The sequence below is a fragment of the Urtica dioica genome, chromosome 8 (assembly GCF_054948205.1).
Source record: "Urtica dioica subsp. dioica isolate 48M chromosome 8, U.dioica_male_clone48M_v1_H2, whole genome shotgun sequence".
NCBI lineage: Eukaryota > Viridiplantae > Streptophyta > Magnoliopsida > Rosales > Urticaceae > Urtica > Urtica dioica.
Genome location: NC_142763.1, coordinates 9,035,102 through 9,061,678, shown reverse-complemented (window position 1 = coordinate 9,061,678; position 26,577 = coordinate 9,035,102). Strand labels below are relative to the sequence as shown.

Genomic DNA, 26,577 nt, shown 5'->3' with positions numbered 1-26,577 from the left:
AGCAAAACTAAACAACAAAAAGCATTTGGCATGCATACTTAGAAATATTTGACCACAAAACATATCGAGTTTGAGAAGCACTTGGTAGCTATAGTAACACGTGGTAAGGTCAATAATTTGGAGGACTCAAATAAAAATAAGAGAAATACTTAAAAATGTATGGACACACTATGCGTAAGTATGGAGAGCATTGGCTTTATGATCGTCATTATTTGCTCTTTGTCCATGGACTCTATTGACAAGCTCATGTGATTATGTCAATGCCTCGATGTAAAAATTAATATAAATATCTCTAGCACGGAGGAATTGAAAAAGGGTCCCTTATTTTTATCAAAATAAAAATGTATAATCAATTATTATATACAACAATATGTATCTGTCAATTTTTAAAAAAAAATGATATAAATTGTGTAGATATAATCTCATTACTCAATTCAATAGACAATTGTTAGCAACACAACTTTCAAATTAAAAGTGTTATCACTACTTTGTTATAGCCCCTAAAACAAGAGAACATAGGAGTTGTTTTCCTCAATCTTAAAAACCAAAAGTATATTGTATCCCTGCAATGAAAAATGCTGTAACAATCTGTATTATTTGATTTCAGTGTATTATTTCTTTTTCGTTTTCAATTTTAACATATGCTACATGCCTACATGGTACAAAACTAATAAGAAAGAACATAGATTGGTTTAGTATAAAATTTCAATGTCGGCGTTAAGAGAAGATATTTCAAAAGTTTTATTTATTGATTAGTTATGAGTAATCATCTATTGATTTTTATAAAGTTTTATTTTTTACCGCAGAGTCCCAAAAGTTGCTTGCGTCGTCATTTAATGCCAGCGTTCTTCCTGTAGTAGAATACATAGTCAAAATTGAAAGACATAATGATTGATTTTCTTACACGGATTACGTACAATCTTAGTATAAATTACTTAGTATAAGTAATAAATACATACTAGTTATAAGTATTGTTAATGCGTTCGGACTTGGTCACTAAATAGGCTCAAAGTCATTTTTCTAGGGTTCGGGATACTCAAGGAAAATTGGGGTAAGAACATAAATGACGAGAATTTCGAAAGACTTTCGAATCATGATAAACGAGGATGAATCAACTCCTTTTGAAACTGATAGAGAGAGAACACTTTGGGGTCTAAACCTGAAACGTCCATCAATCCACAGTTATAAGGAGAGATTTGAGTGTGGTGGTGGTGGCTTCTCGCTCCACTTCACGCTAGAAGTGTGTGGTGATGGCTTTCCGCTTCACTTCACGCTAGAAGTGTGTGGTGAGATATTCCTCTTATTAAGTGAAGAACATGAGAATTAGATTTCTCAAGTTCTTAACACTTTTAGACAAGGAATGTAATTTGGCTTACTTTTAGCATTGGTTTGTGAAAAAAATGTTTGAGAGTGAGAGAATATTTCTTCTACCATTATCACTAGGACAAAAATCGTCATCGGGTGCGACGGATGTCGCACCTAATAGCCCAATAGTCACACCTAATAGTTTATTAGGTGCGACATTAGGTGCGACAAACAGTCACACCTTTAGGTGCGACAAACAGTCACACCTAATCTCCCGTCGCTAAAGGCATTAGGTGCGACATGTCGCACCTAATAGTCACACCTTTAGGTGCGACATTTTCGGGTGCGACAATGTCGCACCTAATACGTTTTTTTAATTAAAAAAAATTACAAAACTGGACGGCGGGGCAGCGGCTGGACGACGACGTGCAGCGGGGCGGGACGGGGCAGCGGGGCGAGGCCGCGGTGCGCGGGACGACGCAGCGGGGCGAGGCAGCGGGGCGGAGCAGCGGGGCGCGGGAGGGGGCAGCGGGGCGGAGCAGCGGGGCGTGGGAGGGGGCAGCGGGGCGGAGCAGCGGTGCGCGGGAGGGGGCAGTGGGGCGGAGCAGCGGAGGGGGCAGCGGGATGGACGGCGGCGGCTGACTGGCCGAGAAAGTGTGAGACGATGAGAGAGAGAGAGAGAGTCTGTGAGAGAGAGACGGTGACAGAGAGAGACGTACCGGGGAGGGACGGCGACGAGGAGCAGAGAGAGAGACATATCGAGTGAGAGAGAAAGTGAGCGAGAATGAGTGAAAAAGAAGGAAATTTGGGTTTAAAAACCCTAATTCATATTGGGTGCGACACTGTCGCACCTAATAATCATATTAGGTGCGACAATGTCGCACCCAATATGATAAAAAAAAATCGGCGGGATTCGGCTGAAAAGTTTAAATTTGAAACCCATTGTCGCACCTAAAGGTATTAGGTGCGACAAATTCATATTAGGTGCGACAATGTCGCACCGAATAGCACTAAACATTAGCGAAATTTTTAGTCATCCGGATGAGTATCCGATGCGACATGTCGCACCTAATATGGGCTTAGGTGCGACTTTTAGGTGCGACATGTCGCATCTAATACCCTTCCGCACCCAATATACTAATTTGTAGTAGTGTATAGAGAGAATGAAAGTGAATTATTTCCCTTTGTTTTCTGTTTCAAATGTGTGTGTGGGAGAAGAAATCAAGAGAGAGAAGTGGGATGGAAATTTGGCATGACTTTGCCTTAGTGAGACAAAGTTGGAATGAAAAATGAGAGGGAATGTGATCTGGCTTGATTTTAGCATTGGTTTGTGAATAAAATGTTTGAGAGTGAGAGAATATTTCTTCCGCCATTCTACAGAGAATGGAAGTGAATTATTTCCCTTTGTTTTATGTTTCAAATGCAGTGGATTGTGTTTTCCTATATCAACTAAAAAATTTATTTTATATAAAATTTAAACCAAATGTTGTTACATAGACATATAATTCATTTCATATGGATAAAAATATAAACATAAATTAATTGTGACCGATTAAAAAAATGATATATATTTCAAATTGAGTTTCTCTGTTTCTAAATCAATTTAAAAAAATTACGTATTATCAATTATTAGTCCTATTTATACGTGATAAATTTTAGTTTTGTTATTTTTCAGCATATATAGAATCATTTATGAATAATTGATATCTTATATTTGTCTTTCATGAAAACAGTTTATCAACCATCACTACCCTTTACACAATACCCGAAGGACTTAGCGCGGCTGCAAGGTAATTACGGTTAATTATTTGAGGCATACTCATCTTTATTCATTCTATCATGTAGCTCAATAAAAATTAAAAATTAAAAAACTATAATATATAAATTACCTTATATGTTTTGTTCGGTCTTTTTATCTGTTCCACGTGGGACGTCCTTAACAATTGTTGCTATAGCATGGAGAATTAAACACGTGACCTTTTTATTTTTGGTGCTTGATTATTAATATGATGCTGACTCTAGCTTTGAGCTCACTTAACATGAGTCAAATTCGACAAAGCGTAACTTGTGACCTTATAAATCTTGTTCGGCTTCTTCATATTTTTCTGACATGATATTCTTGACATGTTCAAACACTAGCGATTTATTTTATATATTATTTTGTTTTACGAATAGCACGAGAGTGGCAAATGAATTAGGAGGCGGTAATCCCCGAGCAGCTCGGCTCGTCGTGCAGTCAGTCATGTCACTTGCGGTCTCAGAGGCTCTCCTCATGAGCTCGACTCTCTTTGTCGGCCGTAGCGTTTTGGGTCACCTTTTTAGTAATGACGAGGAAATCATGAAATACGTGACCTCAATGGCCGCTCTAATTTGCATTGGGGTCGTATTCGATAGCTTACATTGTGTCCTCTCGGGAATCGCCAGAGGATGTGGATGGCAAGATTTGGGAGCCTTTGTCAACCTTGGAGCCTACTATTTCGCCGGAATTCCCATCTCGGTCACACTCGGATTTTGGTTTGACTTCAGAGGAACGGGACTTTGGGTTGGGATTGTGCTTGGTTCATTTCTACAATCACTTCTTCTTTCTCTAGTCATAATTTTCACAAATTGGGAAAATAAGGTTAGTCCAATCTATATTTCTTAAATTATTTATATCGAATAGACCGGTTAATATTGTTAGTTATTGGCATACTAGTAATAAGCTATTTAAATATAAGAATACGTCGTAATTGGAACATTCAGGGACTTTGGGTTGAACTTGGTATTTTAACATTCCATTCCCATGTTTTATTATTAATAGCTGTGGACTTTGATACGTGTAAGATATTGTAATGTTGCAGGCGACGATGGCGAGGAGGAGAATATTTCAAGGAAGATCTTTAGATGAAGATAACAGAGTGACCGATCACGTGGCTTTACTAACTTAAATTGAACAAGTACAAAAATATAGACCGAACAATTTGACGTTGTACGTTGAAACAATTTTGTTTAAGTTTATGTACTACTTTTTTTTTTCTTAATTATGATCATCAAGTTAAAAATGTTATTATCTAATTAAACAAATACCGTCTAAATCAATTTAATTCAAAGAATACTGCTTTCATATTGTTCAAACTTCAAAGATGGTTTATGGTTGGTTGGGAAACCATCGAGTGGTCTAATTTTACTAAAAACCGATGGTTTTTATATTTTCAGCGCTAGATGGAATACTTGGGTTTCTAAATTTAAAAACAATATTAGTCATTTTCCTATTTTAGTCGGTCATAATAAAATTAAAGATTAAAAAATAGAACAATTTAATGCCAGGGTTTATTATTTCCAATTGCATGCTTTAAAAGAGAAGTTTCTATACACCGTTTTTATTTTATTTTTTTTCCTGCACATAAATCACCCTAACCTAAGTTTCGATTGTAAAAATGAACCTCCTTATTTTGGTAGTCATTTATAGTAAAATGAAACACTTCACAGTTCCAGAGTTTACTGCACGATTCATTAAAAACTACGGTAAACCTGTATCTCGTAAAGACAAAACAAACTTTTATAATTTTAATTATAAGAATAAAGTGTGTTGTTGCATATCTCTATTACGAAGAATTCAGGAAAACTTTTCAACACAAATAAAGAAAATTTGGGAGCAAAATTGTTGGCCTACCTAGAAAAAGACAACATAGAGGTCAAACCTTTTTGTCAAAATGATCTGGTGTTATTCATGCCCTGCCTGGTTTTTTACCTCTGCCGCCCATTTTTCCGGTCTTCCCCGCCGGAGACTTGGCAAACCCATTGTTAGTCTTCGAAGACTTCGAGTTTCCCTTTCCATTTCCCTTTCCCTTTTTCGAACCTCCTTTTCCGTCCTTTCCCTTCTTCGACTTCATCGCTCTCAGGTCCTTCTTCATCCTCCGATCCACCAGCACTTTACCGGGCCCGGTCCTCACTTGAACCCCTTTCTTTGCTACCACGTATTCCTTCTCGGGCCTCTTCGGGGTTGCCTTCTTGTACAGCTTCTCAATCTGCTTCATCTTCGACCGGTCGGAGATCTCGGTCTGGTCCGATATCACGTTGGCCTTCTTTCGAACCTTCTCGAGCTTCCTCATCGCGACCCTCTTCTTCCTCGCCTTTGCCTCCGCTACCTTCTTCGCCGGACGGGTATTGATCTCCTTGAACTGAGCTTTGATGGCCTCAATCTCCTCTTTCGTCACGGGCTTTATAGGCTGGCGATGCTTCGACTCCTCGTCCAAGAACCACTTGGGCAAACCCTCGTCATCGAACTGTTGGAATAATTTTGGGACTACTAATGTCATTAAATAAATGTGTTGGGTCATTATTAATTAAGTCAAAATTGATGTGGTCTAATTTAGAATAAAGTTTGTGACTTAAGGACATATTTGTCATGAAGTTATTATGTGGCTACCATAAGTGCTAATCTAATTTGATGAGGGGCCAAATTAGAAATAAGCAATAGTTATTAGTAACTGCCTGGCAGTTATTAATAACAGGGTAGGTCCCTGATTGCAGAACGTACGATAATTTTCTTGTATCCCCATCAACAAGAATTCTCCAGACTCAGGCAAACTGCAATCAGAAGATCATCCCAAATCTTGATGTTTGCAATCCATGGATTCAGGTACGCTTCCGCTATTAAGATCTATGATTTGGTTTCTCTTGAATTGGATTAGGATTTCTTTTAGGGATTTAAAATCCTAACAATTGGTATCAGAGCAACCTGATTTAATTCTTGAGAATTATGTTTGAATTGCCTTTCTCGATATTAAATGGTTTTAGTGACTCTGGGGTGATTATCGCTGATGTTTTATACGTGTGCACATGCGTATCTTTTTTTTTTTTTTTTTTTATCGCACTCTGGTTTGATTCGGCTTTGAAATTGTAGTCATTTTTTTGTCATACGTGAAATTAAGATTGTGTGTAGCATATTTATGGAAATATTACGTTCCTTTGTTATTTGGCGGTAATATTTTTTGCAATATAGTTGTTTTGACTTTTTGCGATTACAAAGTATTAGTTATAATATATCATCGCATATGGCATTGAATCGGTAGGATCTGTCACATTAATGGCGTGTGTCAGTGACTGTTTTTTCTTCCTTTGCTTTGCGTAATAATGGATTCAGTCTATAGCTTTAGCTTTATTTTTTTTTTTAAACCATTCAACTGTACTTCGGTTGTATATGCATTAGCTATTAAAATTTTGTATCTTCAAAATTTACATCCAGAGTCATATGAGCATATATGACATTATGTTGTGGTAATTCAAATTAATGGTGTATTAGATATTTTTTTTTTTTCTCTCCATTATTCTTAATATATAATTGAAACAAAAATGTCGCCAAAGTGACCTCTCTTGTGTAGATTATTTATGAAGAATTTTGGATGTTATGTGTGTGTTAATTTATGCGGATACTAGTCGGCCCAAAGGAAGATTAGTGACTGGCCAAATTACATATACATATTTGTGATGATAAACATGTAACAATAGTAAAGTTTTACTTGTGAATAATTGATCGATCCAAAGATAGATTAATTTTTTTACGAGCCTTATTGTTAGTGTTTGATCATTACAACAAGATTACCATTAGCAGTTAATATTATTGTCCAAAGACTTGATATTGATGTTGCATTAGGTATCTTGAGATGGGATTTACCATTATTTGAATTTTATTGCTTATTAAGTTAATTTTTGTGTGTATATATGTTTATGTGATTGTATTGTTCTATTTCAGCTGTTGCTACTGTATCTGCTAATCTCAATTCGGTTCCGGTCCTTAATGGTAACAACTTTAAGGATTGGAAGGAGAACATGATGATTGTTCTTGGCTGCATGGATCTTGACTTATCGCTTAGAATGGATAAGCCGGCTTCTCTTACGGATGCTAGTTCCGCCGATGATAGGCGGATCTATGAGAAATGGGACCGTTCTAACCGAATGAGTCTTATGATCATCAAGCGCGGCATACCTGAAGCTTTTAGGGGTGCGGTGTCTGAACAGATCACCAATGCCAAAGATTTTCTTGCCGAAATCGAAAAGCGCTTTGAAAAGAGCGATAAGGCTGAAACGAGCACTCTTTTAAAGAAGCTTATTTCAATGAAGTTCAAGGGCAATGAAAACATAAGGGAGTACATTATGGAAATGTCTCATATTGCTTCAAAGTTGAAAGGACTCAAACTTGAGTTATCGGATGACTTGCTTGTCCATTTAGTCCTTATATCTCTCCCTCCTAAATTCAGTCAATTTCAGGTCAGTTATAACTGCCAGAAAGAGAAATGGTCTCTTAACGAGCTCATTTCATTTTGTGTTCAAGAGGAGGAAAGATTGAAGCAAGATAAGACTGAAAGTGCTCATTTCGCAAGTACCTCTAAAAGTCAGAATCTCAAGAGGAAAAATGAGGCTGCTAAAGATAAAGGTCCGGCACTAAAGAAACAAGCCCAACAGGAGCTTCCAGAGGGTTGTTTCTTTTGCAAGAAGCATGGACACGAGAAGAAGGAATGTCCTAAGTATCGCATATGGCGTAAGAAGAAAGGTACATTCCTTGCTTTAGTCTGTTCTGAGGTTAATTTGGCTTCAGTACCTAGAAACACTTGGTGGTTAGATTCTGGTGCTACTTCTAACATAAGTGTTTCGATGCAGGGTTGCCTGAGCTACCGAAGGCCAAGTGATGCCGAAAGACGCATCTATGTTGGTGATGGCAAGTCGGTAGATGTGGAAGCAATTGGGCATTTTAGATTGTTATTAAGTACTGGTTATTATTTGGATTTAATAGATACTTTTGTTGTACCTTCGTTTAGACGGAATTTGGTTTCTGTTTCTTATTTGGACAAATTAGGATATTGTTGTTCATTTGAAGACAGTAAGTTCAGTTTATCTATTAATTCTAAAGTTGTTGGGACCAGTTCACTTCTTATTTATGACAATCTTTATATGCTTGAAACTGTTGCTTCTTATAATGAAACCTTGAATGTGGAATCACGTGGTACTAAGCGCAAATTAAGCAATGAGAATTCAAGTTCTTTATGGCACAAGCGATTAGGTCACATTTCTAGAAATAGAAATGAAAGGCTTGTTTCCGAAGGAATTTTGGATCAAATTGATTTTTCGGACTTTGATGTATGTGTTGCATGTATCAAAGGAAAACAGACTATAAAGAAGAAAATAGGTGCATTAAGGGAAACAGACGTCTTAGAGTTGATACATACAGACATTTGTGGACCGTTTCCTACTCCTTCTTGGAATGGTCAACAATATTTTGTATCATTCATAGACGACTATTCAAGATATGCATACATTTTTCTTATTCATGAAAAGTCCCAAGTATTGGATGTGTTCAAATCGTTTAAAGCCGAAGTTGAAAACCAACTCAACAAAAGGATAAAGAAAGTCAAATCTGACCGTGGTGGTGAGTACTATGGTAGATATGACGGCTCAGGTGAACAACGTCCGGGACCATTTGCCAGATACCTAGATGAGTGTGGTATCGTCCCACAGTACACTATGCCTGGGTCGCCCAGAATGAACGGTGTTGCTGAAAGACGAAACCGGACTCTTATGGATATGGTAAGGAGTATGATTAGTCATTCAACCTTACCAGAATCACTCTGGGGAGAGGCACTGAAGACCGCAGCCTACATTTTAAATAGGGTACCAACTAAAGCCGCTGTTAAAACACCTTATGAGCTTTGGACCGGGCGAAAGCCTAGTTTAAAGCATTTTCATATTTGGGGTTGTCCTGCTGAAGCAAGGCCTTATAGGCCGAGTGAAAAGAAATTGGATACCAAAACAGTAAGCAGCTACTTTATTGGGTACCCTGAGCGATCAAGGGGGTATAAGTTTTATGATCCTAAAGTTAAGACAATCTTTGAGACGGGAACTGCAACGTTCTTTGAGGATATTGAGTTTGGTGGGAGAAATAAAGAAAAAGACTTTGTCTTTCAGGAGGATTCGGACTCAACAATTCCTATTGAGGAAAGTTTGATTCCTATTCCAGTTGCTTTTGATAATGTTCAGGATTCTGTTCCTGTCATCAATCAAGAGCAACAAGACTTTGTCATTCAACCACCTGAGGTTCAAACTCAACAACCTCAAGATCAAGTGCCTTTGCGGCGATCCACTAGAGAAAGGAGAAATGCTATACCAGATGATTACATAGTTTTTCTTCTCGAAAATGAGGATGGTTGTGGTGTGATGGAAGATGACCCTGTTAACTTCCAAAATGCCATGAATGATACAAACTCTGTAAAGTGGATTGAAGCGATGAATGAAGAGTATAAGTCTATGCAAGACAATAAAGTTTGGGAACTTGTCCCATTGCCTGAAGGAAAGAAACCTATTGGTTGCAAATGGATTTTTAAAACCAAAAGGGATTCGAAGGGTAATGTGGAGAGGTATAAAGCTCGTCTTGTAGCAAAAGGTTATACTCAAAAGGAAGGGATTGACTTTAAAGAGACATTTTCTCCGGTTTCATCAAAGGACTCTTTTCGGACAATCATGGCACTTGTTGCACATTTTGATATGGAACTCCATCAAATGGATGTCAAGACGGCGTTTCTCAATGGAGACATTGAAGAAACAATCTATATGGTGCAACCTGAAAACTTTGTGTTGGGAGACCCAAAGAAGATGGTTTGCAAATTGACAAAATCCATTTATGGACTAAAGCAAGCTTCCCGTCAATGGTACCACAAATTTCATCAAGTGATTCTCTCGTATGGTTTTGAGAGCAATGTTGTTGATGATTGTGTGTATCACAAGTTCAGTGGATCTAAACATATGTTCCTGGTTTTATATGTCGATGACATACTACTTGCCACTAACGATAAATGCATGTTACATGAAACCAAGAAATTTCTATCGAATCAATTTGAGATGAAAGATCTTGGTGATGCCTCTTTTGTATTAGGAATCCAGATTTACCGAGACCGTTCTCGAGGTTTACTTGGATTATCACAAAAGAGCTACATCGATAAAGTGCTCAAAAGATTTGGCATGTATGATTGTAAACCAGGAGACACCCATGTCGCTAAAGGAGACAAATTCAGTCTCGATCAATGCCCAAAAGGAAATCTTGAGATTCAAGAAATGGATAAGGTTCCCTATGCTTCGGCAATTGGGAGTCTTATGTATGCTCAGGTTTGTACGCGTCCGGATATTGCGTATATTGTTGGAGTTTTAGGCAGATACTTAAGCAATCCAGGTATGGATCATTGGAAAGCAGCCAAACGAGTCAAGAGGTACTTGAAAAGAACAAAAGATCACATGCTCACATATAGGAGGTCAGACCATTTGGAGATCATTGGTTATTCTGACTCCGATTTTGCGGGATGCCAAGATAGTAGGAGATCCACATCAGGCTATGTCTATTTGTTGGGTGGTGGAGCTATATCATGGAAGAGTGCAAAACAGACTCTTATAACTTCATCCACCATGGCAGCAGAATTCGTAGCATGTTATGAGGCATCCAACCACGGTATATGGCTGAGGAATTTTGTCACGGGGCTGCGTATTGTGGAAGGAATTGAAAGGCCGCTTAAGTTATATTGTGACAATAAATCAGCCGTAATGTATTCCAACAACAACAGGAGCTCGACGAAGTCGAAACATATCGACATCAAGTTCTTAGTTGTTAAGGAAAGAGTGCAAAGTGGACAGATTTACATAGAGCATTTAGGAACAAACTCCATGATAGCGGACCCTCTTACAAAGGGTCTACCACCGAAGGTCTTTCACGAACACACTTCTCATATGGGTGTTGTAGAGCTTCAGGATATCTAGATTCGGTGGGAGTTTGTTTATTTGTTTTATTTATGTTGTGTGCTTTATGTTTGCTTGTGTTGTTTGTAAACACACATATTTATTGTTTCTGATCAGATTTATGGTATTAGTTTATTACATTTTGCATATTCAGGATAAAGTTTGATCTCTTTAAAGTAGGATCGGATAAAATTGATATGAATAGATCACCTTGCATATAATTTTATCTACCACATATTCATGATTGATCTATGTCATTTGATTATATTGATGTATGTGACCATTGACGTGTTTAGTTGTGATGATACAACGAAAACAACTTTGATCCTATATTGATGTAATTGATGGACGAGATTGTAATATGTCACATCATGATAATGACAAACATTTTATGCGCGCTAAGGGTGACACATTTATTTTATACATGCGTAGTCCAGTGGGAGATTGTTGGAATAATTTTGGGACTACTAATGTCATTAAATAAATGTGTTGGGTCATTATTAATTAAGTCAAAATTGATGTGGTCTAATTTAGAATAAAGTTTGTGACTTAAGGACATATTTGTCATGAAGTTATTATGTGGCTACCATAAGTGCTAATCTAATTTGATGAGGGGCCAAATTAGAAATAAGCAATAGTTATTAGTAACTGCCTGGCAGTTATTAATAACAGGGTAGGTCCCTGATTGCAGAACGTACGATAATTTTCTTGTATCCCCATCAACAAGAATTCTCCAGACTCAGGCAAACTGCAATCAGAAGATCATCCCAAATCTTGATGTTTGCAATCCATGGATTCAGGTACACTTCCGCTATTAAGATCTATGATTTGGTTTCTCTTGAATTGGATTAGGATTTCTTTTAGGGATTTAAAATCCTAACACGAACATGTACTTGTTATAAGCGTCGTCAAGGATGTTGTTCCTCATCTTTTTCCTCAGCATCTTCTTTGCGACGCCGAGAATGTGGGCTTTCGTGTCGTCGTCAATGTCTGATTCGTCGCTGCTCGAGGAGTCGGTTTCTGGGGCCGAGACAACCTCAAAACCCTCTCCTTCTTCTTCTTGTTGACTTGGAAGAAGATTATTCGAGGCGGGCCTAGAAATCTTTTTCTCTTTTTTCTTGGCGGGTTTTTTGGGGACGAGGAGTTTATTCTCTGGCTCCGCGACGACTTGCATTTCGTCATCACTGTCGAACCGCTTCAGATCGCCGTCGTCCACGGCTTCGGCGAAAATGTCCTGACTAAACCATTTGTTTGTTATTTCTTCTTGGGTTGGTTCTGCCTCGTCGACGAGCGGTATCATCAAAGGATTTGCTTCTTGGTCGCCATGTGCCTTGTCTGAATCGTAGTCCGGCTCCGCAATTTCTTCATCTTCATCGCTACCCTGTATTAATAAAAAAAACAGATTTTAGTTTTCTGAGGCCATGTTATAGTTCAACTTGACTTTAATATTTTTTTTTTCTATACCTCGAGATTGTCTTCAGAGTGAAGTTTTTTTGCACGCTTTCTCTGCTTTGAACTTCCATCCTTCTTGGATATGTACAGTTCGTATGCCTGATCCATATAGTTTTCCATTTGCTTGGTGTATCTGGGAATTATATCATGAAATGATCATTAATATCAGAAACAGGAAAGTAAAGACGTAGATGATAAGAGTTAAATAAAATTAAAACCTTTGCCTCTCTTCATCAGAGTCTCCATCGCTCATCGACTCTTCTTGGGTGTCATGGAATTCTTCATTATCATCATCACTATCAATGAAATTACCATTCTCTTCGTCATATTCCGTCGAATCAATTGCAACGAGGTCTTTCTTTCCCTGAAGGCATAAAGCAAGTCAGAAAAAGAAGGAAAGAAAAATCATCAGCAACGTTCTTTTTCTTGTGTATATTGTGGCGTACGGTGTGTGCACAAATTTGTCATCACTTGCAGCTCAAATGTACATCAAGTCAAAATAAAGGTTGAAAAAAAGGGTGGTTAGCGAATATAATTATCCACCGGCAATAGTAGATTAGCATTTGTATAATGATGGAAAAAAAACAATGTTGTAAAAATGAGTGGTTACTATAAATTGGAAAAGAAAGAACTGGTGCACTAAAGTTGTTAAAGAAGAGAGCTATATCAAATAATGGAAGTTAATGGATTTTGAAACCAACGACCCGATCAGGGAAAGCAAGCTTTATCAGTTTTGAGTTAATGGAAGGAATACCTTGATGGAAGAGAGAGAAAACAGCTCGCGGTCAACATAACTGTCATCCACACCATCATCTTTCGCCCCAGTTGCCTTCCGCACCTTTTCCTGGAACCAAATTTAACGAATCAATTAATCTGTTAGACATTGCAAAAAAAAAAACACTAGATGGGGAAAGTTCCGTTCTCCGTCTATCTGAATTTGGAAAGGAGAAATAACGGTACAGCCGGCATGTAACTGACATACGACAACTTTAACAAGGAAAAATGATAAAATCACGCATTAAATATTTCTACAATTTCTAGAGTTGAGAAAGTATATACAACAATTTCTACAATCAGATTTTGTTAAATACTCGTGTATTTATACGAGTAAAAAGATGAACTTATTTGTAGATTACACACATGAACTAATGTACATCTGGATGAAAATGGACGAAAAAATGTGGCAGAGACAAAGACAGTTAGATAATAAAGCACCAAACCTTAGCTTTTTTCTTAGCAAGCAATTTTTTCTTGCGTTTCTGTTTGCGCTCCATAGCATTTGTAAGCTCCTCCATCTGATCAAGTTCTTTCTGATCTTCATCCTCTTCTTCCTTGACGGCATCAGTATCTTCAGACTTCTTTGTGGGAGTAGGAGTCAAGGCTTTTCTTATTTGCATTCGCCACCTTCAAGATAGATTAAAAAAAAAGGGAACTTTCAGATTAATTTTGAATATCACCAACGAGATGCCTATGTGATAACATGAATTTAAGCTATTTAAATAACAAAAAAAAAGGTGTATAAGACATGTAAAGGAGAAAAAAATGTCCATCTTCCTTACTTTAAAAGGTGCTTAAAGTCTTGTTTCCCCAAAACACCCAGATCATCACAGAGGATTTTAACCTGTCAGATTGCAAATATTAAGAAACTTTCTCAAACCTCGGAAAAGCATAAACGGAATAATTTAAAAAACATGATCAAACGCAATGTACAGTGCAACAGCAAGATAGTGGATACCTCCTCGGTTGTTAAATCATTTTCCTTAATGGGTAAAGAAGCTGGATCATCAAAGCTTATGGAAGTAACGGTGCCAAGAATATCAAGAGGAACAACGGACCAAATATATTCCGCAGCCGTTGACACCCTCCGCAGAATCGAGACTCCGTCTTCATACCTAATGTAAACCCCAATCAGCAAAAAATCGCACTTATGCTTATAATTTACATATCTAACTGAGTAACGACTACAGATTCAGTGCTAGACTGGTAGCAATGTTGAAAAAAAAAAACAGGAATAGAGAGAGCTCACCCCTCGCGAAATCGTTTTTGCTTATTTGGTCTAAGCACATCAATCACCTATGTAAACGATGCATCAGATATATAAGCAAACGGACATGAATTGTATCATCCTAAATAAGACTGCATGGTACCAAACATAGAGAGAAGTTGAAGCTCTGTAATTGCTAATACCTTTCTAATTGGTTCTATAGCTCCCTGGAATAGATGTTTCACGTCGAGAAGACGAGGATCAATCTTTGCCGGAGCCTTGTACTTAAAGGCTAAAAGGTAAGTCTCGGCAGATGTGGAACGACTAGCAGCGGGTTTGTGAACCTCGACCTTCTCAAACAGCTGACACAAGGAGAAACGATAGTAATCAGATAACTGCACGTCCAAACCCGATGCAACATACTATGTTTGTTCCAACTTGATTTCACACAAAAGGTTGAACGAAATAAAATACCTTTGTAAGACAGTATTTGACAGAATCGTAATCTTGCGACCTGAAGACCTGATAGAGAAACAATGAATACAAAATCGTCAGTGTGAAGTACACACCCATATCACATTTATAATATATAATGCCAATAATGATATAAACGCTATAGTCTGAAATTATGACACTTAAACATAACAATATTATAGTGCCAACAACAAAAACTATCACGCACCAAGGCAAAGAAGAAACAACCATCTTAGAGAAAATGCATGGGCACGCATATAAACAACCAGGCTCAAACTCATATTCGTATCACTAAACTCCTTTATATCTCATCAACTACCACAAAGAACGTATAATAAATACACCCTATTAATCGTCCCTTACATTGACCAAATAGAGTCTCAGACTCGGTAAATCTCACTCAAACAGCAATTTAACCCTCAAACTCTATCATTTTAACAATTAAACTAAAGAAATGTAATGCCTTTATCATCCAAACGGGTATGAGTGAAAGCGGTGAGCAGACCTTGGTGATGAAAGTTCCCTTGGGCGAGAGGAGGTGAGTAGCGAGCTTAACGGCGTCGATAACAAGGGCGTTCTGAGAAGTGGCCTCCTGCGACCACGCACCTCCGACAGTCGGAGACCCGTCGTGGAGCACGAGGTCGAAAGCCGAGGAGCCGGACTGTTCCATCACGCGGCGGAGCTTGGATCGACACTCGTCGATGCGAGTGATGTCCTGCTGCAGCGCCGACGCGCCGCGGACCGGAGCGATCGGAACGAGGTCGACTCCGACGACGAGGCTTCCGACCGGAACTCGCTGCACCGCCACTTGCATCCATCCTCCGGGAGCGGCGCAGAGATCGAGCACCGACCGAGACGATCGGAGGAACTCGTACTTGGCGTCGAGCTGGACGAGCTTCCACGAGGCTCGAGATCTGTAGCCGTGCTCTTTCGCGAGGTGGTAGAACTTGTCTAACCTGTGCTTTCCCTTCACCTTTCCCATGGCAGCGCTCTAGAGTCTCGACGAAGACGAAGAAGAAGGAAAGAGATTTGGGTTTAGGGCTTTTGTGAGTTTTTAACCTAACAATTCAGCGTTTTAAATGGGTCGGATTTTATTATTTCGGTATAATACCCGGCCCAGTAACAGCAGGGTTTTTTTTTCTTTGTTTTGGCTAGAAGAACTTTGTCAACTTTGTCCCTGGCATATTTCAATCCCTGCTTAAGAAATGAATAATGTAGACGTTTTTTCTTCAGTATATTACAAAAAATATATCTCTAATTCAATTAGAAAAGGCCAATTTCAAACTTTATTTAAAAAAACTATCCAATTTTTCGTTTATTTTGATCATTTAGCCATTTATTAATATTAACATATATTTACCAAAATTAACGCATGAAATTGATAGTACAATCATGTAAATTATTATCTGATTAATGAGATCACGTCACCAAATATGGTTAAATTTTAAATATGTTTAAAACGTTGGCTAGATTACAAATCCAACGTTTCAAGTTATTTAATCCATGAGATTTTTGTTAGAAAAATAACCTCAAGTTTCAAAATTAGAAATATCACTTGTTTTGATATGTAAAGACGTAGATGATAAGAGTTAAATAAAATTAAAACCTTTGCCTCTCTTCATCAGAGTCTCCATCGCTCATCGACTCTTCTTGGGTGTCATGGAATTCTTCATTATCATCATCACTATCAATGAAATTACCATTCTCTTCGTCATATTCCGTCGAATCAATTGCAACGAGGTCTTTCTTTCCCTGAAGGCATAAAGCAAGTCAGAAAAAGAAGGAAAGAAAAATCATCAGCAACGTTCTTTTTCTTGTGTATATTGTGGCGTACGGTGTGTGCACAAATTTGTCATCACTTGCAGCTCAAATGTACATCAAGTCAAAATAAAGGTTGAAAATAAAGGTGGTTAGCGAATATAATTATCCACCGGCAATAGTAGATTAGCATTTGTATAATGATGGAAAAAAAACAATGTTGTAAAAATGAGTGGTTACTATAAATTGGAAAAGAAAGAACTTGTGCACTAAAGTTGTTAAAGAAGAGAGCTATATCAAATAATGGAAGTTAATGGATTTTGAAACCAACGACCCGATCAGGGAAAGCAAGCTTTATCAGTTTTGAGTTAATGGAAGGAATACCTTGATGGAAGAGAGAGAAAACAGCTCGCGGTCAACATAACTGTCATCCACACCATCATCTTTCGCCCCAGTTGCCTTCCGCACCTTTTCCTGGAACCAAATTTAACGAATCAATTAATCTGTTAGACATTGCAAAAAAAAAAAAAAAAAACTAGATGGGGAAAGTTTTGTTCTTCGTCTATCTGAATTTGGAATGGAGAAATAACGGTACAGCCGGTATGTAACTGAAATACGACAACTTTAACAAGGAAAAATGATAAAATCACGAAACTAGGGCCGTGGCATTAAATATTTGAGGCCGTGATTAATGCATTGTGAATCTAGAGTTAAGAAAGTACATACAACAATTTCTACAATCAGATTTTGTTAAATACTCGTATATTTATACGAGTAAAAAGATGAACTTATTTGTAGATTACACACATGAACTAATGTACATCTGGATGAAAATGGGGGGAAAAATGTGGCAGAGACGAAGACAGTTGGATAATAAAGCACCAAACCTTAGCTTTTTTCTTAGCAAGCAATTTTTTCTTGCGTTTCTGTTTACGCTCCATAGCATTTGTAAGCTCCTCCATCTGATCAAGTACTTTCTGATCTTCATCCTCTTCTTCCTTAACGGCATCAGTATCTTCTGACTTCTTTGTGGGAGAAGGAGTCAAGGCTTTTCTTATTTGCATTCGCCACCTTCAAGATAGATTAAAAAAAAGGAGAACTTTCAGATTAATTTTAAATATCACCAAAGAGATGCCTATGTGATAATATCAAAAAAAAAAAAACGTGTATAAGACATGTAAACAAGGAGAAAACAATGTCCATCTTCCTTACTTTAAAAGGTGCTTAAAGTCTTGTTTCCCCAAAACACCCAGATCATCACAGAGGATTTTAACCTGTCAGATTGCAAATATTAAGAAACTTTCTCAAACCTCGGAAAAGCATAAACGGAATAATTTAAAAAACATGATCAAACACGATGTACAGTGCAACAGCAAGATAGTGGATACCTCCTCGGTTGTTAAATCATTTTCCTTGATGGGTAAAGAAGCTGGATCATCAAAGCTTATGGAAGTAACGGTGCCAAGAATATCAAGAGGAACAACGGACCAAATATATTCCGCAGCCGTTGACACCCTCCGCAGAATCGAGACTCCGTCTTCATACCTAATGTAAACCCCAATCAGCAAAAAAATCGCACTTATGCTTATAATCTACATATCTAACTGAGTAACGACTACAGATTCAGTGCTAGATGGGTATTATTGGCCTCAAGGAGTGTTACAATTATTGACGTTGAGAATCACAAGATATTATTTCATTTGGTTACGTGTAAGTAAGCATTTAGATCAATATCTTGTGATTCTCAACGTCAATAATTGTAACACTCCTTGAGGCCAATAAAAATTAAATGAAAAATCTTAAATTGGTTTTATTTTAGTTTTTGTTAGATGACAAAAACTTGTCATAGCGAGAACCCACCGACTGTATATTGGTTAAGACTAGACTGTCTTCATAATAGACTTAACCTGATTATAAGATAATAAAATTTTTAAAAATGTGATTTCAAGGGAGCTCATGATAGGTGGAGAGTAAATAGCAAAGGATTGTTTCTGTGTGTATACCATCATTTTTTATAGGTAAAGAACCAGCTTCTGTAGCGTAACAAACCAAACCAAAAAAAATAAGACTAAGATAATAAAGATATCTTTTGTTGGTAACGATATAATCTGGAAGAGTTTCTAAAAATAATAATAATCTTGTAGAGTTCAACTATTTTGGAGCATATTTACATTGGTGTCACGTCCGCCACAATACACCAAAGTTGGTGAGGGTTACGAATTTCACGTGAGTCCTCTTTCAAACGCTACAGAGATTATTAGCCTACTAATGTTTTAGCTCCTAGCTAAATCTAAATAATTCACAACATAAGTAAATTTCTGACACATAGTTCGTATTACTTTTGTCATAACTTTGATTGTTTGTTCAGGATAGGGATTCCCACTAATCTTCTTGAAATTTCGTAGCTCCAAATTAGTCAAGCCCTCTTTTTATTCCTCTTCATATTTCTCCCTCCAATTATTCGGTTGATACTTGATAGTTGATACATCTATAAATACATATTATTTTGTATCATTTCATTTATTTAACTTGGGCATTTCATTCATTTTTATTTTTACCTTACTTACATTTATAAAAACAATTTGGGTGCCCTTCATGTATCCACACTAATACGTATTATTGTTTTTTACTATTCCATTTATTTATATGCTCCCTTTTTGTTCAATCAAGTAGAAAAATTGACTTACATTAAGATCATCTTTAACACTGACACTCTAAATTATAATTTCTATCACATCAAACAAACAATCTTTCATCTCTAACTCATTACTCCATTTTTAACAACAAAAACATATTTATCATAACTCTATTATTTTAATAATTTAAATATTTTTCTATTTATTACACTATAACTTATATTCATCTAAGTTGTATAATTTCTAACCAATAATGTTATATTTAAAATAAATAAACGCACAATATATAACATTTAGTTATTTGGTTCAAATTTAAAAGTAACATCATACAAAAAAAATATTTTTTTTAATTATCTATATGTGTATGTCATGTTATATATTTTCTAGTTTGTTTGTAAACACGAGTGATGTCAGAGAAGAGATGTACCACCAGGTTTTGAGGAGAGTAGCAGAGGTTTTCCGGTGGTCCAAGGATGGGAGGTGAATGGACGTAGCTAGCTTAGGTAGCCTATAGGGTTAAAGCATTATAATAGTAGCAGAGCGTTGAGTGTGTCAGTGTGCTCTTTATTTTGGAGCGTTGAGTGTGTCAGTGTGTGCTCTTTATTATGTAGCCTATAGGATTAAAGCATTAGGGTTAAAGCATTCACATTTTTAACTTTATTATTTTCCTTTTTCATTTCTTTCAAAAAATCACTTTTAAACTTTTTAGACATTATAATCATATGGTTTTATTATAATAGATAAATATTATATGAATCATATATATTAATTATGTTTGTAATACTTGAACATATATATAAATATATATATATATATCATCATTGTATATGTCACGTAATACAAATAAAGCTATGACGATAACATAGACAATTATTTTAACCCATTCTTATCAAATATTTCTTTTCGTAATCCTTTTTTTTTATTATCGAATATATATCACACTCGTTGGTGTGATTCATTTTGATTATCTTCATAATTGCACTACAATTATAATACTAATATTTTAATACACAAAAACATTACAATTAAATTGAAACAAATAAATTAAAAGTCCAAATTTTGTAAATGTTATTAAAATAATATCTTAAGCTTAAAGTAAATATATAAAATACATTAATGGTAACAATTTTATTTATCATTTGATCATCTCACATAACGAAGTTTGAAAAGAAATCAACACAATTACAGATGTTTCCATAAATGCACAATATTTTTTAAATTAATTTTTTTCTAATATTAATGTGTAACTTTAGTAATTTTTTTTACTATTTATTTGTATATTTTATTTTTATTTTATTTTTTTAATAACTTGAGTTTACATGAATTTTTAACATGTTAGAATATACTTTAATCGTAAAATGATAGCGAGTATAATTATTAATTTTATCAAATGAATAGATAATATAAATCACTGAGACGTAATTGATAGAAATAAAACAAATTAGAAGATTATTTATAATTTTACATAAATAAAAAAAAAATTGAGTAGCGGTTTAACAATATATATATATAGATATATTTATCACATAAACCTTAAAAATGAATTGTCTTTATATATATATATATATATATATATATATATATATATAAAAGATCTAGTATTTGTATATTTTCTTACACACATGGCAAATTCTACAACCGCCTATTATTATTATTATTATTACTATTATTATTTAACTTTATTTTTTAATTCTCAACTACTTCATATATCTTTCTATATGCTGTTATATGATCATTATATATGAGGAAAATAAAAATTATATCACCTATAGGATGCAAATCTTTAATTACCAATTAAAATATTATGTCATTGATAATTGAAAATTTGATAATAATGAATTAGTTCAATAATATGTATGAGTGCGTTTATTATTATTAATATATAAAGAGAATGAGACAGGTTTTTTTTAATGGGATTGAGATAGAAAATATAAGCGATGTATGTTAAAATCATGTAATTTGATATACATTATTGGTTATGTTTTTTATTCATTTTGTAAATGATGGTTTCATTTCATATGAGTTGTTTTTTAAATATTGGTATCTGTGTATGCATGCATTAATCCACGTGGATGAATATATAATGTACACAACTCAGCTAAAAGAGAAAAAATTTACCCGAAATATCAAAAATACAATTTGTTTGACAGCACACTGTGACAAAAAAAATTTGGGGGTGTTGTAGTATTTCAACATTCACTATACCCTTATTTATTTCCTTTTTTTTAAATAAAATGGGAGAGACCAAGTCAAACAGAAAAGACAAGAGATGTCGGTAGTTACAGAAAATTCAATGCGTGGGACGGATTTAATAATATCTATTCATCTACCTCATGACAAATCAAGATTCGGCACGCCTTCCTTTGATTTTATTATTTAATTATTATTATCATCAACTTAATAACTTATGTATGATTTGGATTTTTCTTTCAAGTGGTCGATTTCTATTAGAAAAAGTTTATCCGTGAGTTGAATTTGAATGCATAACTTCACGAATATTCTATCAAGTTATGGAAGTACGACATTGCTTCTAAAGCTGTTTTTCTTTCACCGATATTATTAAGAATATTATTTTCACTGTATTACGAGTTTAATAAAGATCTAATAAGTTTGGTTTTTACCCGTTTGGAATTCAATATATGAAAGAATGAGAAAACACGAGTGATGTCAGAGAAGAGATGTACCACCAGGTTTTGAGGAGAGTAGCAGAGGTTTTCCGGTGGTCCAAGGATGGGAGGTGAATGGACGTAGCTAGCTTAGGTAACCTATAGGGTTAAAGCATTAGGGTTAAAGCATTATAATAGTAGCAGAGCGTTGAGTGTGTCAGTGCGTGCTCTTTATTTTGGAGCGTTGAGTGTGTCAGTGTGTGCTCTTTATTATGTAGCCTATAGGGTTAAAGCATTAGGGTTAAAGCATTCACCTTTTTAACTTTATTTCTTTCCTTTTTCATTTCTTTCAAAAAATCACTTTTAAACTTTTTAGACATTATAATCATATGGTTTTATTATAATAGATAAATATTATATGAATCATATATATTAATTATGTTTGTAATACTTGAACATATATATAAATATATATATATATATCATTGTATATGTCTCGTAATACAAATAAAGCTATGACGATAACATAGACAATTATTTTAACCCATTCTTATCAAATATTTCTTTTCGTAATCCTTTTTTTTAATATCGAATATATATCACACTCGTTGGTGTGATTCATTTTGATTATCTTCATAATTGCACTACAATTATAATACTAATATTTTAATACACAAAACATTACAATTAAAGTGAAACAAATAAATTAAAAGTCCAAATTTTGTAAATGTTATTAAAATAATATCTTAAGCTTAAAGTAAATATATAAAATACATTAATGGTAACAATTTTATTTATCATTTGATCATCTCACATAACGAAGTTTGAAAAGAAATCAACACAATTACAGATGTTTTCATAAATGCGCAATATTTTTTAAATTAATTTTTTTCTAATATTAATGTGTAACTTTAGTAATTTTTTTTACTATTTATTTGTATATTTTTTTTTCTTTTTTTTAATAACTCGAGTTTACATTAGTATATACAGAATGTGAAGTTAAAAATACATTCAGATATTTTTTTAAGTCTTTTTTTTTCGGTAATCTGAAAAAAAAATCGTTTGAAGCATCTAAGAATTTGTTCTAAGATTTATTGACATTTTTGTCAATAAATTTTCTGCATGTAAATATATGCTCTTTTTTTTTTTGTAATCTAAAAAAAAATCGTTCTAGGCATCTGAGTATTCGTTTTAAGATTTATTAACCTCTTTTTCAATATAAATTGGAAAAGAAAGAACTGGTGCACTAAAGTTGTTAAAGAAGAGAGCTATATCAAATAATGGAAGTTAATGGATTTTGAAACCAACGACCCGATCAGGGAAAGCAAGCTTTATCAGTTTTGAGTTAATGGAAGGAATACCTTGATGGAAGAGAGAGAAAACAGCTCGCGGTCAACATAACTGTCATCCACACCATCATCTTTCGCCCCAGTTGCCTTCCGCACCTTTTCCTGGAACCAAATTTAACGAATCAATTAATCTGTTAGACATTGCAAAAAAAAAAACACTAGATGGGGAAAGTTCCGTTCTCCGTCTATCTGAATTTGGAAAGGAGAAATAACGGTACAGCCGGCATGTAATTGACATACGACAACTTTAACAAGGAAAAATGATAAAATCACGCATTAAATATTTCTACAATTTCTAGAGTTGAGAAAGTATATACAACAATTTCTACAATCAGATTTTGTTAAATACTCGTGTATTTATACGAGTGAAAAGATGAACTTATTTGTAGATTACACACATGAACTAATGTACATCTGGATGAAAATGGACGAAAAAATGTGGCAGAGACAAAGACAGTTAGATAATAAAGCACCAAACCTTAGCTTTTTTCTTAGCAAGCAATTTTTTCTTGCGTTTCTGTTTGCGCTCCATAGCATTTGTAAGCTCCTCCATCTGATCAAGTTCTTTCTGATCTTCATCCTCTTCTTCCTTGACGGCATCAGTATCTTCAGACTTCTTTGTGGGAGTAGGAGTCAAGGCTTTTCTTATTTGCATTCGCCACCTTCAAGATAGATTAAAAAAAAAGGGAACTTTCAGATTAATTTTGAATATCACCAACGAGATGCCTATGTGATAACATGAATTTAAGCTATTTAAATAACAAAAAAAAAGGTGTATAAGACATGTAAAGGAGAAAAAAATGTCCATCTTCCTTACTTTAAAAGGTGCTTAAAGTCTTGTTTCCCCAAAACACCCAGATCATCACAGAGGATTTTAACCTGTCAGATTGCAAATATTAAGAAACTTTCTCAAACCTCGGAAAAGCATAAACGGAATAATTTAAAAAACATGATCAAACGCAATGTACAGTGCAACAGCAAGATAGTGGATACCTCCTCGGTTGTTAAATCATTTTCCTTAATGGGTAAAGAAGCTGGATCATCAAAGCTTATGGAAGTAACGGTGCCAAGAATATCAAGAGGAACAACGGACCAAATATATTCCGCAGCCGTTGACACCCTCCGCAGAATCGAGACTCCGTCTTCATACCTAATGTAAACCCCAATCAGCAAAAAATCGCACTTATGCTTATAATTTACATATCTAACTGAGTAACGACTACAGATTCAGTGCTAGACTGGTAGCAATGTTGAAAAAAAAAACAGGAATAGAGAGAGCTCACCCCTCGCGAAATCGTTTTTGCTTATTTGGTCTAAGCACATCAATCACCTATGTAAACGATGCATCAGATATATAAGCAAACGGACATGAATTGTATCATCCTAAATAAGACTGCATGGTACCAAACATAGAGAGAAGTTGAAGCTCTGTAATTGCTAATACCTTTCTAATTGGTTCTATAGCTCCCTGGAATAGATGTTTCACGTCGAGAAGACGAGGATCAATCTTTGCCGGAGCCTTGTACTTAAAGGCTAAAAGGTAAGTCTCGGCAGATGTGGAACGACTAGCAGCGGGTTTGTGAACCTCGACCTTCTCAAACAGCTGACACAAGGAGAAACGATAGTAATCAGATAACTGCACGTCCAAACCCGATGCAACATACTATGTTTGTTCCAACTTGATTTCACACAAAAGGTTGAACGAAATAAAATACCTTTGTAAGACAGTATTTGACAGAATCGTAATCTTGCGACCTGAAGACCTGATAGAGAAACAATGAATACAAAATCGTCAGTGTGAAGTACACACCCATATCACATTTATAATATATAATGCCAATAATGATATAAACGCTATAGTCTGAAATTATGACACTTAAACATAACAATATTATAGTGCCAACAACAAAAACTATCACGCACCAAGGCAAAGAAGAAACAACCATCTTAGAGAAAATGCATGGGCACGCATATAAACAACCAGGCTCAAACTCATATTCGTATCACTAAACTCCTTTATATCTCATCAACTACCACAAAGAACGTATAATAAATACACCCTATTAATCGTCCCTTACATTGACCAAATAGAGTCTCAGACTCGGTAAATCTCACTCAAACAGCAATTTAACCCTCAAACTCTATCATTTTAACAATTAAACTAAAGAAATGTAATGCCTTTATCATCCAAACGGGTATGAGTGAAAGCGGTGAGCAGACCTTGGTGATGAAAGTTCCCTTGGGCGAGAGGAGGTGAGTAGCGAGCTTAACGGCGTCGATAACAAGGGCGTTCTGAGAAGTGGCCTCCTGCGACCACGCACCTCCGACAGTCGGAGACCCGTCGTGGAGCACGAGGTCGAAAGCCGAGGAGCCGGACTGTTCCATCACGCGGCGGAGCTTGGATCGACACTCGTCGATGCGAGTGATGTCCTGCTGCAGCGCCGACGCGCCGCGGACCGGAGCGATCGGAACGAGGTCGACTCCGACGACGAGGCTTCCGACCGGAACTCGCTGCACCGCCACTTGCATCCATCCTCCGGGAGCGGCGCAGAGATCGAGCACCGACCGAGACGATCGGAGGAACTCGTACTTGGCGTCGAGCTGGGCGAGCTTCCACGAGGCTCGAGATCTGTAGCCGTGCTCTTTCGCGAGGTGGTAGAACTTGTCTAACCTGTGCTTTCCCTTCACCTTTCCCATGGCAGCGCTCTAGAGTCTCGACGAAGACGAAGAAGAAGGAAAGAGATTTGGGTTTAGGGCTTTTGTGAGTTTTTAACCTAACAATTCAGCGTTTTAAATGGGTCGGATTTTATTATTTCGGTATAATACCCGGCCCAGTAACAGCAGGGTTTTTTTTTCTTTGTTTTGGCTAGAAGAACTTTGTCAACTTTGTCCCTGGCATATTTCAATCCCTGCTTAAGAAATGAATAATGTAGACGTTTTTTCTTCAGTATATTACAAAAAATATATCTCTAATTCAATTAGAAAAGGCCAATTTCAAACTTTATTTAAAAAAACTATCCAATTTTTCGTTTATTTTGATCATTTAGCCATTTATTAATATTAACATATATTTACCAAAATTAACGCATGAAATTGATAGTACAATCATGTAAATTATTATCTGATTAATGAGATCACGTCACCAAATATGGTTAAATTTTAAATATGTTTAAAACGTTGGCTAGATTACAAATCCAACGTTTCAAGTTATTTAATCCATGAGATTTTTGTTAGAAAAATAACCTCAAGTTTCAAAA

General features: G+C 35.8%; 4 protein-coding genes and 1 pseudogene across 5 annotated transcripts; 2 read left to right on the top strand and 3 right to left on the bottom strand.

Annotated features, from left to right (window-relative positions):
* The first annotated feature begins 3,547 nt into the window (after positions 1–3,547).
* On the top strand, positions 3,548–4,232 carry LOC149387904 (protein DETOXIFICATION 13 pseudogene; annotated as a pseudogene).
* A 2,782-nt stretch (positions 4,233–7,014) lies between these two features.
* On the top strand, positions 7,015–8,052 carry LOC149387903 (uncharacterized). The gene is made up of 2 exons (XM_089624171.1): positions 7,015–7,837; positions 7,945–8,052. Exons 1-2 carry the CDS (start codon positions 7,117–7,119, stop codon positions 7,971–7,973), a joined length of 750 nt encoding a protein of 249 aa, XP_089480297.1. The 5' UTR covers positions 7,015–7,116; the 3' UTR covers positions 7,974–8,052.
* Positions 8,053–11,874: 3,822 nt separating this feature from the next.
* On the bottom strand, positions 11,875–15,992 carry LOC149387902 (adoMet-dependent rRNA methyltransferase SPB1-like). The gene is made up of 11 exons (XM_089621985.1): positions 15,477–15,992; positions 14,972–15,019; positions 14,701–14,859; positions 14,540–14,586; positions 14,249–14,405; positions 14,073–14,134; positions 13,734–13,917; positions 13,268–13,357; positions 12,732–12,877; positions 12,526–12,646; positions 11,875–12,442 (listed from the first exon to the last, which is right to left on the bottom strand). Exons 1-11 carry the CDS (start codon positions 15,951–15,953, stop codon positions 11,930–11,932), a joined length of 2,004 nt encoding a protein of 667 aa, XP_089478111.1. The 5' UTR covers positions 15,954–15,992; the 3' UTR covers positions 11,875–11,929.
* Positions 15,993–16,570: 578 nt separating this feature from the next.
* On the bottom strand, positions 16,571–19,504 carry LOC149387901 (adoMet-dependent rRNA methyltransferase spb1-like). The gene is made up of 6 exons (XM_089622272.1): positions 19,500–19,504; positions 18,118–18,274; positions 17,942–18,003; positions 17,617–17,800; positions 17,114–17,203; positions 16,571–16,723 (listed from the first exon to the last, which is right to left on the bottom strand). The coding sequence occupies exons 1-6, from the start codon at positions 19,502–19,504 to the stop codon at positions 16,571–16,573; spliced, it is 651 nt and encodes a 216-aa protein (XP_089478398.1).
* Positions 19,505–19,896: 392 nt separating this feature from the next.
* LOC149387900 (adoMet-dependent rRNA methyltransferase spb1-like) lies at positions 19,897–26,056 on the bottom strand. 2 transcript variants are annotated; one of them, XR_016300609.1, is made up of 10 exons: positions 25,541–26,056; positions 25,036–25,083; positions 24,765–24,923; positions 24,604–24,650; positions 24,314–24,470; positions 24,138–24,199; positions 23,799–23,982; positions 23,333–23,422; positions 22,050–22,130; positions 19,897–19,977 (listed from the first exon to the last, which is right to left on the bottom strand). XR_016300609.1 is itself a non-coding variant. In XM_089621986.1 (9 exons), exons 1-9 carry the CDS (start codon positions 26,015–26,017, stop codon positions 22,242–22,244), a joined length of 1,233 nt encoding a protein of 410 aa, XP_089478112.1. In that variant the 5' UTR covers positions 26,018–26,056; the 3' UTR covers positions 22,213–22,241. The 2 variants fall into 2 exon arrangements, 1 of the variants encoding a protein (XP_089478112.1); XM_089621986.1 differs by lacking the exons at positions 19,897–19,977; positions 22,050–22,130 and adding an exon at positions 22,213–22,250.
* Positions 26,057–26,577: the final 521 nt, after the last annotated feature.